The sequence below is a fragment of the Gobio gobio genome (genome assembly GCF_949357685.1).
Source record: "Gobio gobio genome assembly, chromosome: 17".
Taxonomy (NCBI): Eukaryota; Metazoa; Chordata; class Actinopteri; order Cypriniformes; family Gobionidae; genus Gobio; species Gobio gobio.
In genome coordinates this window covers 47,570,581-47,585,308 of record NC_137110.1, presented here as the reverse complement: position 1 = coordinate 47,585,308, position 14,728 = coordinate 47,570,581, and the positions used below count along the sequence as shown (strand labels likewise).

Here is a 14,728-nt window from a genome sequence, read left to right as displayed (position 1 = left end):
TGTTTTATGTTTTAGCATGTTAACATGATTTAACATGATTTAACACATTGCTAACATGTTTTAGCAAGTTGCTAGCATGTTTTTACATGTTGCTCACATGATTTAAGTCAAGTCAAGTCAACTTTATTTATATAGCGCTTTTTACAACGCAGATTGTTTAAGCAGCTTCACAATGTTAAACAGGAAAATAATGCAACAGAATATGAATAGGCTGTACAGCCGCTCTGGAGAAAACGGTGATGTCATCAGCTCAGTTCAATTATCATACAGTGACAATGTGGGCAGATCAGTAATATAGTTGATGTATTTAATTTAGTTTAGTAATTCAATTTATTTGGATATTTAGTTGAAAATGTAGTGTATTTAACACAATGCTAGCATGATTTAGCAAATTGCTAGCATATTGTAACATGTTGCTAACATTATCGAACATTTCTAAGATGTTTCTAGCAGGATTTAAATTTTTTGTTCACGTTTTAGCATGTTAACATGATTTAACACATTACTAACATGTTTTGCCATGTTGTTTGCATGTTACTAACATGATTTAACACATGAAATCAGCTGTAAAGCAGCTCGACAGAAGACAGTAGTGTCATTGCTCAGCTCAAATTAATTTTATAATTTATTTATTTCACAACATTCACACTGTTGAATGTTTATTACTGTGTAACAGTATCTCTATTGTATCAAGTGCTATTTAAATAAATGTGACTCGATTTGATAAGCTAGAGCGGATATGAAATGCAGCCAAGTCGCAAAAGCAGTTGTAGTTTAGTTACTCCACTGATTCATTGTAACTCTGTTTTTTACAGTATCTTAGGACATCTGTCACCCAGCAGCATTCATCACAAATGTTCTTTGTCCAGATGGAAAGAGTCACTTACCTTGTACGAGACTTTGACAACAGATGGCGCCCATTTATCAAACTCATAGACCCAATTAGACAGAGTTCTGTCAGAGAAACACAGTGTTCATGAAAACAGACACTCTGTGTGAACAAATACAAGTATGAAAGCTGATCTGAATAGTGACTGACGAGAGCGGCACGATGATGAGGTAGGGTCCGTTCAGACGCTTGTACTCCATGAGGTATGTGATGAGCGCGATGGTTTGGATGGTCTTGCCCAAACCCATCTCATCCGCCAGGATCCCGTTCAGATTATTGTTATACAGAGACACCAGCCACTCCAAACCCTTGATCTGCACACAAACAGTCAAAGCATTAATAACATCATTTGTGTGTGTATCGATCGTCTGCTCTAAGATGTCGGCGACTGCATGACCCACATCAGTCGACCACTAATATTTAAAGTTCAATGTCTGGTAATAGTGCTGAATGACCTGGTATTGCTTGAGTTGTCCGTTGATCAGCAGAGACGACTGTTTGTCTACCCGTTCAGTAACGGCGTGAGCCACAGCGTAATATGACTGCAACCCGCGCGCAAACACAGCGCTACCGTACTCATCATCCACGTCCTGTTTAGCATGTCTGAGAAAAACACACACACACAAACACACAGGTTGAGACTGCAGCATTGAGGGCATATAAATGGCCTGTAAACACTGAAGATCACAGTAATTAGGGATGCACCTATATTTCGGCCGATACCGATAACCGATAATTAAATTCATTGCCCGATAAATCTATATCTTGATGTACATTTTTGTGAGCCTGATTACAAAAACAAAAGGCAAACAAATACAGTGGACAACTGTTTTTCAATTTTAAATACTTAACTGCAGAAAACAAAGAAACTGCAAGGAAACTAGATCTTTATTTTTGCACAATTATTTACTAAAAGTATCATAATTTATGCCAATTAAAGACTCCTTAAGTTTTACAATTCATTTTACATTCCTATGGCAAATTGCAATGCTGATGTCCACTTTTTTGACGTGCTCATGGGCAGTGGCGTCTATCTGAAGTGGTTCGACAGGAGCAAATAATCCATCATTTGTTGACTTTAATATATCACCCTAATTTTCTCACCAGAGCGAAAACTGATATGCTGATAAATGTTCATTTTAATGTTGTCGTTATCGGTACCAATACGATAACTATTGGAAGCCGATAACCAACAAATTGGCCGATAAATCTAAATCTTGATATACATATACACCGGTCAGGCATAACATTATGACAGATGAAGTGAATAACACTGATTATCTCTTCATCGCGGCACCTGTTAGTGGTTTGGATAAATTAAGCAGCAAGTGAACATTTTGTCCTCAAATTTGATGTGTTAGAAGCAGGAAAAATGGGCAAGCGTAAGGATTTGAGCGAGTTTGACAAGGGCCAAATTGTGATGGCTATAAGACTGGGTCAGAGCATCTCCAAAACTGCAGCTCTTGTAGGGTGTTCCCGGTCTGCAGTGGTCAGTCTCTATCAAAAGTGGCCCAAGGAAGGAACAGTGGTCAACCGGCGACAGGGTCATGGCCAAGGCTCATTGATGCACGTGGGGAGTGAAGGCTGGCCCATGTGGTCCGATCAAACAGACGAGCTACTGTAGATCAAATTGCTCAAGAAGTTAATGCTGGTTCTGATAAAAAGGTGTCAGAATACACAGAGCATCAGTTTGTTGTGTATGGGGCGGCATAGCCGCAGACCAGTCAGGGTGCCCATGCTGACCCCTGTCCACCGCCAAAAGTGCCAACAGTGGGCATGTGAGCATCAGAACTAGACCACGGAGCAATGGAAGAAGGTGGACTGGTCTGATGAATCACGTTTTCTTCTACATCACGTCGATGGCCGGGTGCGTGTGTGTCACTTACCTGGGGAACACATGACACCAGGATGCACTATGGGAAGAAGACAAGCCAGGAGAGGCAGTGATGCTTTGGGCAATGTTCTGCTGGGAAACCTTGGGTCTTGCCCTCCATGTGGATGTTACTTTGACACGTACCACCTACCTCAGCATTGTTGCAGACCATGTACAGCCTTTCATGGAAACGGTATTCCCTGGTGGCTGTGGCTCTTTCAGCAGATAATGCTCCGCCACAAAGCAGTGGTTCAGGAATGGTTTGAGGAGCACAACGAGTTTGAGGTGTTGACTTGGCCTCCAAATTCACCAGATCTCAATCCAATCGAGCATCTGTGGGATGTGCTGAACAAACAAGTCCGATCCATGGAGGCCCCACCTCTCAACTTACAGGACTTAAAGGATCTGCTGCTAACATCTTGGTGCCAGATACCACAGCACACCTTCAGGGGTCTAGAGGAGTCCATGCCTCGATGGGTCAGGGCTGTTTTGGCAGCAAAAGGGGGACCAACACAATATTAGGTCATAATGTTATATATATATATATGTACATATCTGATAATCTGATTAACTGCAGAAAACAACTACAATTTATAAGCTTTAATATATCAACCTAATTTTCTCATTGGACCAAAATGATAACATTAAATATGAAACATTTTCAGCCGAAACCAATAATTATTTATATTCGGTAGCCGATAACCAATATATTGGCAGATAAATCTATATCTTTATATACATTTTTCTGAGCCGATATGGCCGTCGATACACTGTGCATCCCTAACAGTAACACTCAAGCTGCGTCAGGTGTGTGTGTTTGTCCTACTCTATGATGTGACGCACGTCCACCTCTGACACGTCCTCACTGTCCGGGTCGGGAATCTTTTTCTTCTCCTCCCCCCCAGGAGTTTGAGAAGGCAGAAGCTGAGGAGGCTCCTCTTCCTCTTCCTGTCAGGGAGAACATCTTAAATAAATCTTGTGCTGTCAGTTTAATCAATTGTGTACAGTCAGAAAGCAGCTGAAGGCACCTCGTCCTCCTCCGACCCAGAATCCTCGCTGTCCGAGCGCGGCGCGACCTCGTAACTGAAGAGAGAGAGAGAGCATCAGTGGAGACGCTCCATTCACCATGTAGGATGTTCCATATTGTGATCTTACCCAGGGTTCATCTCCAACCACGTGTCCAGCTGTCCAGCTTTAGGAGCGTCCAATCCGGTCAGAATGTTCCCGCTGTCCACGTGGATCACCTTCACTGGGAGATCACTCATCTGACTCGTCTCATCCAGGGGCTTTAAACATCATCATCAACACCACCTTAAGATCAGTGGCTCACAAACCCAGTACTTTTCAAAACAGAAGAAATACACGATCGAACAACGTAATGATCACTTTTGATCACAACCCACCTCTCCGTCTGGTCCCAGAGATCCCGTCTGTCCCTCCGCGTTCTCCAGCTTCTTTTTCTTCTTCTTTTTCTTCTTCTTCTCTTTCAGAGCCTGGACAGCTTTATGAGCGCGGACGAGCTCTGTCAGATTGGCCACGTACTCGTCCGTCTGCTGGAGCAGATACGCCAGACGCTTGTCCTTCTTCTGGTCGATGAGCTTCCTGTAACCCTCCTCATCCTCAGCCTGAAGAAGAACGGGTAGCACTTTACAACAAGGTTTCACTTGTTAACATTAGTTAAGTACATTAGTTAACTTGAAGGACAACTCCGGTGAAAAATGAACCTAGGGGTAATTAACACATGGTTACCGAGTAGATCGTTCTCTGGGATGCGTTTTCATGAAAATCGAATGTAAATATTTTTATCTCTAAAAACAGATTAGCTAATAATCTCTTATAAAAAAAGTTGTTTTTTATCATTCAGGCAAGTGTTATACATCATTGTATTCTGTTAAGTTTCTTTTTTTTGTGTACAGTCACAATAAAAACAAATTGTTGTGCTTTTTGCAAAATAAGGGAAACAAACATGATTCGCGATCTTCAGCCTCTCTCTCAATGATGTCTAATCTGATTCTCTTCAGAAAATCACCTCTAGCTTAGTGAGAACTTGACACACAAACATGAGACAACTGTCTAAAGAAACGTTGAAATGTCAGGTTTTAAATCATGTAAATCCAAACGAAAACAAATATTCTGTGTTTATGTAATCTGTGTGAAAAGTGGGAGATATCAGTCAACTCATTACTGCCTCATTACCCGCTAATGCGGCCACGCCCACAGACCGCGTGCTCTTTCAAATACAGGCAATCCATGCGTCGACGCCCACACACACCTCAACTCATGCAAACAACTAGTGAAGCTATGGGTCAGATACATCGCTTTGAGTAATAATCCTGGAATAATTCTCCACACGGAAAGGTTGTCTAGATTGTCTACTTGTATACTAAATGGATTCTGTAAATTGTTCATGGGAAAATAATAAATATTGATTAAAAAAAATAAATAAGATTTATTTGGCCTGTTTTCGTTTTGTATAAATTGTATCTTAATTTTAATCAATGTTTTTAATATAGTTATAGCTTATTTTATAAGAAGTCAATATAACAGACAATAGCCTTAGCGCTGCATTGCACGCGTCTCATAAATGAACTTAAGATGGAAATTATATTTGAGTATTAATGGCCTTTTTTACAGTGAATTTCGTTTTGTATAAATTGTATATTAATTTTAATCAATGTTTTTAAAACGAATTTTGCTTCATATTGATGTTTAAATATTATACCCTATGTTGTTGTTTTTTTGTTTGTTATTTAGAAAGTTAATTGCTTTCTTTAAACTGAATTTCGTTTTGTATAAATTGTATCTTAATATTAATCAATGTTTTTAAAACGAATTTTGCTTCATATTAATGTTTAAAATATTATACCCTATGTTGTTGTTTTTTTGTTTGTTATTTAGAAAGTTAATTGCTTTCTTTAAACTGAATTTCATTTTGTATACATTTTATCTTAATTTTAATCAATGTTTTTAATATATTTGATATAATATAACAGACTGGTATAATAAATATATTAGTATATTTGATACCAATATAGCAGAAAATAGCCTTAGCGCTGGCTCATGCATTTCATGTGTTTCTGACTGAAGCTGTAAATGATATTTGAGTATTGTGTGTATTTGATGGTTTACAAATGATTCAGAAAATATTTGCCATTGAAATGACTGGGAAAAAGTGTCCCAATCAACCTAAATTCACCAGATAATATTTGAAATCATAATTGCATTGCATTATGTTGTTTTAAATCCCAAATATTTTAATTATAACATTCATCATTACCAATTGTCACAATATTACTGTTTATTTATTATTATTACTATTTATTTAATATTACTGTATCACATTATTATTCATGGTTCGTTCACGCCTACTCGCATAAGGCCTGAGTAAAGAAAAAGTGTTTTACAAAATGTAAATGAATATATTGTTTTATGTGAATGAGTAGGCTAAATGATTCTCTCATCAGTTTAAAGCAAAAACTCTAAACAAAAACACCCAATAATCAAAGGGCTTGTGAACACATATCTATTGTGTGTTTTGAAGCCTTAATTTTAATTTTTTTTTTTAGTTTTTTCAAAAATTTTGCATAAACATTATTCTCTCAAAAATACCCATGTATAACCATGTACATACATGTTGCTCAGATATTATGGTAGCCCAGTTTGTGCTGAATACACACTTTTGCCATTAGTGTGTTTATAAGCAACTGAAAAATGCACAAATGTCAGAGCATGTCAAAACTTCTAAAGGGCCCCAAAACAGCTCAGACTCCTAGGGGTTAAACTAACAATGAACAATTCTTCTACAGCATTTATTCATCTTACTGAATGCTAATCTCAACATTTGCATAAACTAATGTTAACAATTGTAAAGTGTTATCGGAAAACGCGCAAACACACACGAGCTCTGAACTCTCACCTCTGTGTGTGTGTGTGTGTGTGTGTGAGAGTGTGTGTGTGTGAGACGCACCATCAGACGTCTCATTCGCTCTTTCTCGATGCGCTCGTTCTCCTTCTTCTGCTCGCGCTCAGTGTTGGCGTGGTACGTGGCCACAGCTTTGGTCAGTTTCTGGATCTTTGCCGTGATGGAGCGATGATATTCCTTGAAGTCTTTGGCATGCTGCAGGATGCTGTTGAGATACTCCTGCGCCAGAGCACAAAGAATCATGGGAATTACTGCAATGACTGAAGTGGGCTCCAAAATTCGAGAACAGTGAAATTAGAAGAGACGCTAATTTAATATCAAGCATTTCATTACTAATCATCCGATCAGCATCACAGTATGAGTGACCAACTGCCCTCTCAGAGCTACACAAACTAAACCTGATGATCATGAGATGAGGTGAGAGTCACATGACCAACGACATTTGACATATACTTCTAATAATCTAACTTGACATTACTTTTTTTTACGTCTGTAAGTGTATTTATTACATATTTAATAATATTTGACTATTTGAACATCTTATATTTACTGTAATACATCTGTACTACATATGAATTTGTATACTCTATTTGTATATACAATATACATATATTTATTTGTGTATTGTATATTTTTGGAACTATGTTTTTGTCTGAAGACTGTCCTGACTGTCTGTCTATCTATCTACATCCATCTGTCTATCCATCATCCATCCGTCCATCTGTCCATCCAGCCGCCCATCTATCTATCTATCTACATCCATCTGTCTATCCATCATCCATCCGTCCATCTGTCCATCCAGCCGCCCATCTATCTATCTATCTACATCCATCTGTCTATCCATCATCCATCCGTCCATCTGTCCATCCAGCCGCCCATCTATCTATCTATCTATCTATCTATCTATCTATCTATCTATCTATCTATCTATCTATCTATCTATCTATCTATCTATCTATCTATCTATCTATCTATCTATCTATCTATCTATCTATCTATCTATCTATCTATCTATCTATCTATCTATCTATCTATCTATCTATCTATCTATCTATATATCTATCTATCTATCTATCTATCCACCCGTCCGTCCATCCATCTGTCTATCCATCCATCCATCCATCTGGCCATACAGCCGCCCCTCTATCTATCTATCTATCTATCTATCTATCTATCTATCTATCTATCTATCTATCTATCTATCTATCTATCTATCTATCTATCTATCTATCTATCTATCTATCTATCTATCTATCTATCTATCTATCTATCTATCTATCTATCTATCTATCCGGCCGCCCGCCTGCCCATCCATCTATCTATCTACCTATCCATCTATCCACCCGTCCGTTCATCCGTCCGTCCATCCATCCATCTGCCTATCAATCATCCATCCATCCATCTGTCCATCCAGCCACCCATCTATCTATCTATCTATCTATCTATCTATCTATCTATCTATCTATCTATCTATCTATCTATCTATCTATCTATCTATCTATCTATCTATCTATCTATCTATCTATCTATCTATCTATCTATCTATCTATCTATCTATCTATCTATCTATCTATCTATCTATCTATCTATCCACCCGTCCGTCCATCCATCTGTCTATCCATCCATCCACTCGTCTGTCCATCCATGCATGGATGGATGGATGGATGGATGGACTGTGGATGGATGGACAGTGAGATGGTGGTCCAGTGGGTTAAATCATGGAACTGATACGCAGAAGGTTGCTGGTTCAATCCCAGCGGTCACCACCAGTATGTCCTTGAGCAAGGCACCTTACTCCATGTTGCTCCAGGGGGATTGTCCCTGTAATAAGGGCACTGTAAGTCGCTTTGGATAAAAAGCGTCTGCCAAATGTAAATGTAAATGTAAATCTGTCCATCCAGCCGCCCATCTATCTATCTATCTACATCCATCTGTCTATCTGTCCATTGTTTGTCTATCTACATCTATCTATCCATCCATCCATCCATCTGTCACATAAAGAAATTATTTGTTTTACATCATAACTTTTCCTTCAAGTCCTAAAATAGTCTGTTTATTTGTAGGTTTAATCAAATTTCCAATCCCAGATATCCAGCGTGTTCTCAGATGTTTGGAGGTGTCAGGGAAACAATGAGCCAGTGTGAATGAGGTATAGATGCTTGCCTGGTGTTTCTGTCTGCGTTTGCGTTCCTGCTCAATCTTCTGCTGTTTCTCTAGTTTCTCTGTGATTCGCGCCTCACGTAACGACTGTCTCTTGCTGCGTTTATAGGCCTTGGCGTCCAGTGATGTTTCTAAGGCCGTGTCACGTCTCATGCAAACCACCACCTCCTGACGCAGCTGTGGAAGCAAACACACAAACTGTCAGGGCAAAAACAAGATGAACTGATGCAGTGGCCACTAGGAATATGCCAACAGCCTGACATGGATCACTGCATCTGAGTGAATGTTTGTGAGGTCCAAACGGCCGTCACCTGTCTCTGGAAGTTGAGCAGTCTGAGAGCTTTGAGCTCAATAGTAGCTTTGGTGCGCAGATCTCCAGCCAGAGACCCCGGAAGATTCTCCAGCTCCTGAATACGGTGAGCGATACGAGCTTCAAGCCTGCAGAGACATCATAACACAAACCATCAGAAGAGCTCCAGTCTCAGCTGGTCCTTGGTACAATAGAGTCACACGAGAGACGCATCACATCCGACGAAAAAAAGGTTTGTTGGGTGATTTTTAAAGGCTGAACTGCTGAACCTCAGGCTCAAAGTATTAGAGCCAGAACCATCGTAGACGGACACGTACATAACTAACAATATTCAAACTAGTGATCAATCACGTTTTTTCCATCCACCTATTTTTTGAAAAGTTTGGGATATCACATTAAAAAAAAAACACTGGATGGAGACGCCAAGATGTGCATAAATTCTAAAAATGTGCATAAAGAACATATACGCTCAATTGGGGTGGATCATTTTACTATGGAAATATGTTTACTGAATAAATCCCTCGAAGGGCAACGAAAAACTCACATGACTTTGCCACCGCAGAGGACGTGATTGGCTAACTGGACTAGCCTTGGTACAATTGAGTCACACGAGACGGACCAATCGCATCACATGATCTCAAATGTTGGTTTGGTGGTTCTGAAACGCTGTCTGAAAAGTCTGTCATCAGAATGATTTGGTTTAAATGGTTAGTTCACTTTGTGATGGATCGATGGATGCACCTTTTTGGGCTTCAAATTTTGGGCTGCCATTTTAATGCTTGGAAGAGCCAGGACATTTATTTATATATCTCCGATTGTGTTCGTCTGAAAGAAGAAAGTCATATACACCTAGGATGGCTTGAGGGTGAGTAAATCATGGGCTAATTTTCCTTTTTGGTTGAACTAATTCCCTCCAGAAGCGCCTCACACGATTGCGTTCACAAACACCAGCATCCGAACGCAAGAGAACATGACAGCGTCTATTGTGTTTCATATTGGAATTTCCCAGGAAGTGCTGATTTGAAGACATGGGATGGAATCGGTGCTTTGTTCGCAGATTTTTTATGCAATAGTCCAAATTTTGCGCACAAGTTAACTTCGCAACACTGGATGGAAACATAGCTAAGGCTGATTTTTGAACTGTTACCCACAATCCTGAATACTTGCTTCAAAGTACAAAGTAACAACAAGTAACCGAACATTTTGCATTTATGCATTTGGCACTTTTATCTCAAGCGAGTTACATTGCATTCAAGGTTCACATTTTTTCCCGGGATTCGAACCCATGACCTTTTTGACCTGTGTGAAGGCCGTCAGAGAGTCGCTCTGGCTGCGGTTCAGCTGCGTCTCACCTGTACTCTCTCTCCTGCAGTATCTCAACCGGGTCCAGACCGCAGGGCTTCTGAATGGGCGTGATGCGGTTCTGCTTCTGGTGCAGCGGCACCATGGTGGTGGGCTGAGACGGGTGGGCCAGGTGTCCTGGCGATTGGGTTTGTGGCGGCATGACTGGCGAGGCGGCCGGTGGCACCGACGGCGGAGCAGGTGAGGGACGTCCGGTGGGCTGCGGCGGCATCAGTTTCTGAGGAGCGTTGGAGGGGGTTGCAGCATTGACCATAGGACCTGTAGCACAGGACATACATCATCACAGACTGCTTTTCCATTTAAGAAGCTCAGTCATCACATGCTGCACGGATGCGTTCTCACCTTCAGGCCATGGTTTGGGAGGTCCGTTGAGGTTCTGGCCCTGAACACCAGCCGGGACTCCAGAAGGTCCAGGAGGAGGCATGTTGGGTCCAACCATCCCTGCGGAGCAACCGGCACAAACTAACCCTTTACTAAAGTCACCACAAACAACTGAACTTTCTTAAGAACCACTCCCTCATTCAGAAGAGAACCTGAGAAAAATACAGCTCCCAAATTTGAACTGAATTAGAAATGAGGTAGCACACAGAACACAATTTTAAATTTAAAGGGTTAGTTCATCTAAAAATTAAAATTATCCTATAATTTACTCACCCTCAAGCCCTCCTAGGTGTATATGATTTTTTTTTCTCAGCCAAACATAATCGGAGTTATATCAAAAATATCCTGGCTCTTCCAAGCTTTATAACAGGAGCGAATGGTACCTTATATTATGAAGCAAAGCCATGAGTTTTTGTTAGAAAAATATCCATATTTATAACTTTATAAACTATAATCACTGGCTTCAAGTAACAGTCGTGTGGGAGTCGAGTTCCAGGTCAAAGAGTGATCTCTGACCCAACGCCCTATTTGTTTCAGAGGTGGACAAAGTACACAACTCTAGTACTTGAGTTAAAGTAAAAGTACTACTAGTCAAATATTACTCCGTTACAAGTGAAAGTTCTAAAAACAGGTTTTTACTTAAGTAAAAGTACAGAAGTATTTGTTTTTAAAAGTACTTCAGTATCAAAAGTAAATTTCCCCTTTTTTATGTCAATGCATTATTTTATTATTGTTGCATTGTATAAATACACATTATGCCACCATGGTGGTTTAAGCCAGTCAGTGATGCTCCATCCGACATGCTAGCATACGACTACCTTAAACTAATTTAAATACTTGTATATAAAAGTTACAAAGCTCTTTACAAAACTGCTGTCACTTTAAGGCCAAATGCACGGATCCAATACACTGATACACATCCAATGTTCTCCCACTGTTTACTCTTCTCTTTCTCCCAGACGTTTACATTTGTGAAAATTTTATGAGACATGCATCAAGTATATGCCAACTAAACTAATCTTTAATCTTTTCAGAAAACTGAAACATACTTTTTAAGTATGGCCATGGGTGCACACACTGCGCAGAGGAACCGTCTTCATCCATTTTCCCAAAAAATTTTGGGAAACTTCACCTGACCCTATACAAGAGTGATTACTGATAGGCTGTTTGCAAAAAAAAAAAAACCTTTTAAAGAAGAAAAAAATCCTCGACTGAATTTCAAAGTTGCTACAGAAACGACTTTCGACTTTGAGGACCTTGATAGAAATGTAGTGGAGTAAAAAGTACGATATTTGTCTTTCAAATGTGGTGAAGTTAAAGTCAAAGTTTCCCGAAAAAATAATACTAAAGTAAAGTACAGATAAAAGTAAAGTGTACTTAAGTAAAGTACTCAAGTAAATGTACTTAGTTACTGTCCACCTCTGATTTGTTTGAACCACGAGAGGCGTCTACTCTCACCTGAGCTTACTCTACTCCTACATCCTACGTCATGCGTCAGGTCAGAGGTCACTCTTCTGCAGGAACTCGCGTACGGCCATTTCCGGAAGTCAGTGATTATAGCAAAAACGCATTGCTTTGCTTCAGAAGGCCTTTATTAACCCCCTGGAGCCCTATGGATCACTTTTATGATGGATGGATGCACTTTTTGTGGCTTCAAAATCCAAATTACCATTCACTCCCACTATAAAGCTGGGAAGAGCCAGGATATTTTTTAACATAACTCTGATTGTGTTTGGCTGAAAGAAGAAAGACATAAACACTTAGGATTGGCATTTTTAGGTGAACTAACCCTAAGGTTTTGCGCTGGCACAAGCTGTTAGTAAATCTGGCCAAATAATGAATCCAATCATCAGTGACAGAGCAGAACAACCCAAATAACTTGTGCCGTCCGATACATGTGTGGTAGTTTAATCATGTCAAATCTCTGCTCACCATGTCCTCGGCTGAAGCCGGCGCTTCCTCCACCACCCACTGGCAAATTGGTCAAGGACGGTCCCTGCGGCATGCCTGGCATGGGCCGCTTGCCCTGCACTGCCATCTGCAGGTGGTCTGGTAGAGGCTGCCCGCGCGCCAGCATCTTATAGGCCATGATCTGAGCGCGCAGCTGGTGCAGCTGGCTCTGGTTGAAAGGTGTTGGGGTGGCGGAGGAGCCTGAGGCGCTGCTGCCCGAGACAGAGGCGGTGCTTTGGCTTCCCGGGCGGTTCTGCTGTGGCAGCGATTGGCCATCCACGCCCTCCAACGAGGCCGAACTAGAGCCGGAGTTGGACAGGAGAGGACCGGACGGAGGCCCGCTGGCAGACACGGGACTGGACACATGCTCTGAAGCACCCAGCGGTGACGGGTATCCTGCGGGAGGAGACAGAATGGACACAAGTCAATCAAACAGCAAAACACTGTCCTGTTTGTGAAGTCATGTCACCTTTATTTCTAAAGTGCTTTATACAATACAGATTGTTTCAAAGCAACTTCAGAGTAATAAACAGGAAATAGTGATCAATGGTGCAAACAGAATTCAATTCGGCTGTAAAAGCAGCTCAAAAACACAACAGTGTCATTATTTAGCTGTTCAGTGTTGATTAAGTGCAGTTCAATAACTGTGTCGATGTTGCGAAATTCATCAAAGCTGAATCAGCTATAAAGCAGCGGTATCATCATACAAATCAAAAGAATTCAAGCTCGCTTTGAAAGGGAACTTGAGCTGCGTCCCCTAGAGGGCACTATATACAGGTGCTGGTCATATAATTAGAATATCATCAAAAAGTTGATTTATTTCTCTAATTCCATTCAAAAAGTGAAACTTGTATATTATATTCATTCATTACACACAGGCTGATATATTTCAAACATTTATTTATTTTAATTTTGATGATTATAACAGACAACTAAGGAAAATCCCAAATTCAGTATCTCAGAAAATTAGAATATTGTGAAAAGGTTCAATATTGAAGACACCTGGTGCCACACTCTAATCAGCTAATTAACTCAAAATGGTCCTTTAAATGGTCTCTCAGTCTATTTCTGTAGGCTACACAGTCATGGGGAAGACTGCTGACTTGACAGTTGTCCAAAAGACGACAATTGACACCTTGCACAAGGAGGGCAAGACACAAAAGGTCATTGCAAAAGAGGCTGGCTGTTCACAGAGCTCTGTGTCCAAGCACATTAATAGAGAGGCGAAGGGAAGGAAAAGATGTGGTAGAAAACAAGTGTACAAGCAATAGGGATAACGACACCCTGGAGAGGATTGTGAAACAAAACCCATTCAAAAATGTTGGGGAGATTCACAAAGAGTGGACTGGAGCTGGAGTCAGTGCTTCAAGAACCACTACTCACAGACGCATGCAAGACATGGGTTTCAGCTGTCGCATTCAACAAACAGCGTCAGATGCGTCTCGCCTAGGCTTAAGACAAAAAGGAAAAAAAGTGGTCCAAAGTTATGTTCTCTGATGAAAGTACATTTTGCATTTCCTTTGGAAATCAGGGCCCCAGAGTCTGGAGGAAGAGAGGAGAGGCACACAATCTAGTTGCTTGAGGTCCAGTGTAAAGTTTCCACAGTCAGTGATGGTTTGGGGTGCCATGTCATCTGCTGGTGTTGGTCCGCTGTGTTTTCTGAGGTCCAAGGTCAACGCAGCCGTATACCTGGAAGTTTTAGAGCACTTCATGCTTCCTGCTGCTGACCAACTTTATGGAGATGCAGATTTCATTTTCCAACAGGACTTGGCACCTGCACACAGTGCCAAAGCAACCAGTACCTGGTTTAAGGACCGTGGTATCCCTGTTCTTAATTGGCCAGCAAACTCGCCTGACCTTAACCCCATTGAAAATCTATGG

General features: G+C 40.7%; 1 protein-coding gene across 1 annotated transcript in view; it reads right to left on the bottom strand.

The window, feature by feature from the left end:
• smarca4b (SWI/SNF related BAF chromatin remodeling complex subunit ATPase 4b) overlaps positions 1 to 14,728 on the bottom strand; it is a 42,133-nt gene that overhangs the window by 19,536 nt on the left and 7,869 nt on the right. The window contains exons 4-16 of the mRNA XM_079841795.1: positions 12,830 to 13,243; positions 10,859 to 10,957; positions 10,507 to 10,774; positions 9,156 to 9,282; positions 8,848 to 9,021; positions 6,730 to 6,903; positions 4,166 to 4,387; positions 3,918 to 4,048; positions 3,791 to 3,845; positions 3,589 to 3,710; positions 1,345 to 1,492; positions 1,040 to 1,203; positions 888 to 954 (exon numbers count right to left, since the gene is read on the bottom strand). Coding sequence (XP_079697921.1) covers positions 888 to 954; positions 1,040 to 1,203; positions 1,345 to 1,492; positions 3,589 to 3,710; positions 3,791 to 3,845; positions 3,918 to 4,048; positions 4,166 to 4,387; positions 6,730 to 6,903; positions 8,848 to 9,021; positions 9,156 to 9,282; positions 10,507 to 10,774; positions 10,859 to 10,957; positions 12,830 to 13,243 — 2,165 coding nt within the window. The remainder of the gene's footprint in view (positions 1 to 887; positions 955 to 1,039; positions 1,204 to 1,344; positions 1,493 to 3,588; positions 3,711 to 3,790; positions 3,846 to 3,917; positions 4,049 to 4,165; positions 4,388 to 6,729; positions 6,904 to 8,847; positions 9,022 to 9,155; positions 9,283 to 10,506; positions 10,775 to 10,858; positions 10,958 to 12,829; positions 13,244 to 14,728) is intronic.